Here is a 5,167-nt window from a genome sequence, read left to right on the forward strand (position 1 = left end):
GTGGGGCTGCACCAATGGCTTCATCTTCTGCTGCCGATACAGACGCTGCCAGCAGTACCCCTGTCTCGGGTGCTGGTGGTGGTGTTGCCCCAAGCAGCAGCCCGCAGTTGTCTCCGGCGTCCAAGACGATCCTCCCCGCTGGTGGAAGTGAGGCAGGAGAAAGGGAGGAGGCAGGCTCAGCATGCTGCGGCGAAGAGCCGTCAATGTCGAGTGTGTGTTCCCAACCGCCACAATTTTCTGCGGGGTCGGCAACTCTCACCGTGGAAGAGAGGGATGGAAAGAAAGGCAGCGCGTCAGTTACAAATATTCAGAGCGAGTGGGCACAACAGGAACGAGAAGGGCCACACGTGCTCAGGACGGGGGAGAGCGCACGGAGAACTCCAGCACCAGCGCCAGCAGAAGGACAAACAGCACATGCGACGCAGCCGTCCGAGGACTCAGCAGAGCATGCGGCTGCACCCAGCTCGGGTCTCACACGGGGCGCATCGAACGGCGACAGTCAAGAGCAAACACCGCAGCCTCAAACAGCGACTGACGCTGAACAGAGTGTGTCCGTGGTACAGGGAGTGCCAGAATGGGCTCAGGAGGACCAGGGGATGTGGTGAAAGGAGCAAAAAGAAATCCGCAATGTTTGACTGGCAGCGCGCACAATGCAGAGCATGCACCTGCGGCTGAAGCACCTGAATGACTGTCTGCTTCAGGCACCAGTCGTTCCCCTGGACATCCGGGCACAGAGTCTGCTTCAAAGTCGCTCTCTGGAAATTATCGAACGTTTACGACCGGTGCAGCAGAACAGGGAGAAGCACGGCCAATGCCCCTGCGACAGCCAAAACCGCCGGCACAAGGAGGTGCAGAGGAGGAGGCGGCACCGGACGAAAAAAGAAGCATGGGAGGAATTGCCGCCAACAGCAGCAGAATAAGAGGCGCCAGCAGACCCATCAGAACCGCCACCGAAATCACCACCACACAGCGCACTGCCATCCTCAACGGAAGTCCCAGCGACCATGAAGCCAACAGAAGATCTGCAGAAAAGGCACTGAACCAACAGCGGGTGCAAGGCAGAATGCAATAACTGAGGGTCAGGCTGAGACAACTTCACCATCTTCTCTTGCGGATGCTGCTGCTGCCGCCAATGACGCTGACGCGGGCAATGCGGAGATTTTGAACGGTGGTTCAGCATCTCATGCCGCTGTGCCGGAGGGAGAACACCAACATGAACGAGAGGATGGCAGCGAGAAAGAAACAACATCATCTACAGCCACAGACAAAACGAATAACCCAGCGGCGCCTGGCGACAGCGACAGCAGCACCGCGGCCTCCCACCTCACCACCTCTCTTTTGCTTCTTCTTCTTGTTGCGTGTGCGGCTGCGGTGGTGGCCGCGTGAGAGTGAGGGAGAGAGAGCCGTGCACCGCCCGCACACACACTCGTCCTTCACTCTCTGTGTGTGTGTCCCCTTGCATGGACTCTCGCCCTCACCTCACCCCACGAGGCACACACAATAATGTGCCCATTGTATATATGCATGCACACCCATGCAGGCCCGTCGGTGCTCTCTTTTGCACGACACGCACCGCTGCCGTCCTGCCTGGCTGCATGGGCGGAGCACCGTAACTGTTTCTGTTTTGTTTTTATTGCATTGAGTGGGCGACCTCTCTCTCTCTCCCTGTGTGTGTGTGTGTTTTGCTTTACGGGAGTAATGAGAGTGTGTGCGCTGGTCATCCCACGCTTCGGCTTTCTGTTTTGTTTTATTGTTTCACGTGTGGTTTGGTTGAGTGCACACATTTCATTGCCCTTTTTTTTGATTTTTGGCTTGCTTTGACGGTGGACGCCTAAATTGTTTGCTTTTGTGTATTATTATACTGTTCCTTTATTGTTGAGAGAGTGCCAGCCTCTTGTATTCTTGTAACGCCACTGAGTTTTTTTTCTTTGACATGCGCCATGCGTCATTTGATTCACGTTACTCTGCGGCCTGCATTGCTTTTGGTTCTGCTTGTGATGATGTTTGTGCTGTGATTTGTCGGCGGGTGTCTTGCTGTCAGTCTGACTTATCCTTCGTTTCGTGACGATTTGTTGCGTGCTGACGGTGCGTGGGCGTCTCTGGTGATAGTGAGGGCCGCATGTCTCAGAGCGCAGGATGCGTCGCGGGTGTGCGGCGTCGTTTGGAAGTACCGATGGGTGACCATCCGCATCCAGGCGTCATCAACGGACTGTGAGGGCAGCAGGAGGCACTGCGGCTTCTTTTGGCTTTGCACAAAGAGTTTATTGGACGGTGCGTTTGTTTTCAATCTTTGCAGCTTTGTGGGGAAGGTGGGAGGCTGAGGGCATTAGGACTGAATTCATTTGGGTGACTGCGTTCCGTTGAGTTGCGGCCAGTCGTGGCACTCTTTTGGGGTTTGGCTGCTCGTCTCTTTTTTTTTACTTCCCACCGCAGCAGGTGGAGGCCACTGATCCGAGGGACATTTGTTTGACTGCGTGTGAGCCGCTGACGTGCGTGGTGCATGGACTATGTGATTGTGCGGGGAGGTGCATGGAGTGACGAATACTTCTGTTTGGCGTATCGCGGTGTGTCGGAATGATGTTTGGATGACACGTGAGGGGTGTTGTTTGTGATTTGTGCCTTCTCTGGTGGAGCCGACATGTGTGCGGGATTGTGGCATTGTTGGCTGACAGTTCCACGTCAGTTTTCGGCATTCCTAGATGTGCTGAGGAATGACGGCTGGCGACCAGCGTGTTGGTGCTGCCGGTGGGAATAAGTGCATGAGGAATAGGCCGTTTTCTCTTTTCCGTGCTGGAGCCGATGAACTGGCACGAGGGCACCGGCTGCGGGCTGCCTGCCAGCACGTGTGAGCAGCGGATCCATGCACACACCGACGCCCATCGCAAGAGCTTGTGCGATCACAGTGGCTTTTGTGGCGTGCTTTTGTGGGCGTCATCCCATCGAAGAATGTGTGAAGCAAACGGCTGACTGCACACGAGGAAAATAAGTGCGTGCACTGTGCCGTGTTTCGGCGTCGATGGCAGAGCGGCATGAGGCCCGTGCTGGCAACTGAGATCTTTGCGTCGCGAGGGATGTCGGTGTTGATTTTGGATTGTCGAGGGTGAAGTGATTTTGCTGCTGCCCGTGTGTGTGGCCACTCCGGCGGAGGGCGGACACAGAAGGGAGGGATGCAGGCGCTACGTGTGTGTGTGCAGGTGCCATGCAACAGCGTCACAACAAACATGCTGCGACTCGGTGACCCTCACATCGTTGTGGTCCTCACGAACAGCCGAGGCACGGCCCACACCGATGCACTCAGTGGACGGAGTGAGGCATCTTTTGAGGTGCTGCAGGTAGCAGGATGTGTTGACGCAGCCACGGCATGCATGGAGTGTCACGATGGCACAGTGAGCTGTGGCTGGTGGAATAATTGCTTCTCGGAGGCAACAGAGAGAGAGAGAGCTGCTCCTGCTGCTGGCGTCGTTGCTGCCTTTTGTGGCCTCCCATGCCGATTATTGTCTTTCCGCTGATCATGGGTGGCATGCCTCCACTAGTGACGTCGTCTGCAGGCATTCCACAGCACCAGTGAAACACACATCACGTCGCATGCCTTGGCTGTGGACATGGTGTCGTGCATTCAGCCGGCATTATTTTGCCCGACTCCTTTTCACTGCTTTGCGACAAATAGATGCGTCTCCGCCCGAGTCATTCACTGCAGCTCCGTGTGCTGTACTGCCAGCACAAGACACTCCTGATGTCTGACGCCTGGCTGACAGTCCAACACCACAGCGTTGGGACATGCAAGGATGCGGACTGCCGCTCACGGTGCTGGGCACCGCTGTTTGGATGCGGCGGCCACACGAGCGGATGTATTGTGGCACAATCAAATGCGTGGAATACGCGGAGTCACAGCGGCTGCAATAATATCAGCGGTGTGGCACCACGGAGTATGTGAGGGGGTGATGCATGATGAATCGCAGTGGGCGGCATGCGAGGGAAGTGCACCGCGACGGAGCGTCACCCCGCCCTCAGCCTGCAGGGGAATGTACGCCCACAAAATATATGGTCGAGGCACCACCAAACACACATGCCCTTCCATGCAGCAATAAATAGGAGCGAAGGTGCGTTCTGGTGTGTGGGAGTCCACTCACATATTTTTATTTCCACCGCAATAAACGGTGAGGAATCAGGTGCCACGGCAACGAAAGGAAACACAAACATCTATTGCAGCACTTTACCAGCGAAAGGCAGGAACAACACACACCGAATTATTGGCTGCACCAACACATGAAACATTCACCAGAAAAAATAAATAATTGTGCACCCTGCGAAATCCTTGAAACACACGATCCAGGCATGGAGGTTTGTCCTCTGCGAAAAGAAACCAACATATGCGGACATCCGCCAACATCCAAACAGAAACACAAATAAATGATTGCTTGCATTATTCCATTCCTTGCGTTTTTTTTCCTGTTGCGTGTGCAGCAGCTCCTGTTGCGGTGGTGGCCGGCCTGCATGAAATTGAGTGCGATGAATGTGGACGAAGGCCTACTGCAAATGAACTGCTTGTGGTGAATATTGGCTGCACTTCCCGTGGACCAACAATCCGCGTGGTGTGCGGGGATCTCCTTTTTGTATTGTTACTTTGCATTTGTGTTGCTGTGTGCGCTGCACCTCCTCTTGTGTGTGCGCACCCTCCGTGTGGGGTGCCGACACGACGGACCGCTCTCGCCGTATGTGCATGCGGTGGAGCCTTGTGTGCCGCTCCTGTTTGCTTCTCCCTCTTCCATCTGTGTGTTGGTGTTGCGGCAGGGCTGTGTGTGTGTGTGCCTGCTGCCGTGGATTGGAGTGTGTGTCGTGCGTGGTGTGCGGCGTACGGTGCATGCCTGGCTGCTGCCCTCTCCTCATGTGGTGTGCCCTCTGTGTGTGTCTGCCGCACCTCTCGTCTCCCCTGTTGCTCTCCATTTCCCTCACTGTGCAGATCAGCTCCACACCACTGAACGACCACACTCACGATGATGATGTGCCGTCTGCTGTGCGCCCTGTTGGTGCTTGCCCTGTGCTGCTGCTGCCCGTCCGTGTGCGTGGCAGAGGAAGCCGTTGCTTCTTCCCAGACGACCACGACTACAGCACAGCCACCAGTCCCCAAGGAGGAGCCCGACCCCAAACCTAATGTAGATGTGTTCAA

General features: G+C 55.6%; 1 protein-coding gene and 1 pseudogene across 1 annotated transcript, besides 1 other annotated feature; both read left to right on the forward strand.

The window, feature by feature from the left end:
* Tc00.1047053508985.10 lies at positions 1–1,386 on the forward strand (annotated as a pseudogene; the record flags this gene model as incomplete).
* Positions 1–5,167: a sequence feature (areas not merged during assembly with more than two copies in the genome that could not be assigned to a particular haplotype).
* On the forward strand, positions 4,995–5,167 carry Tc00.1047053508985.21 (mucin TcMUCII, putative; the record flags this gene model as incomplete). Its single annotated transcript, XM_798969.1, has 1 exon — positions 4,995–5,167. A coding segment is annotated over one exon (173 nt), but the record flags the coding sequence as incomplete, so codon positions are not given.

The sequence above is a fragment of the Trypanosoma cruzi genome, genomic scaffold (assembly GCF_000209065.1).
Source record: "Trypanosoma cruzi strain CL Brener 1047053517113 genomic scaffold, whole genome shotgun sequence".
Classification (NCBI taxonomy): domain Eukaryota; phylum Euglenozoa; class Kinetoplastea; order Trypanosomatida; family Trypanosomatidae; genus Trypanosoma; species Trypanosoma cruzi.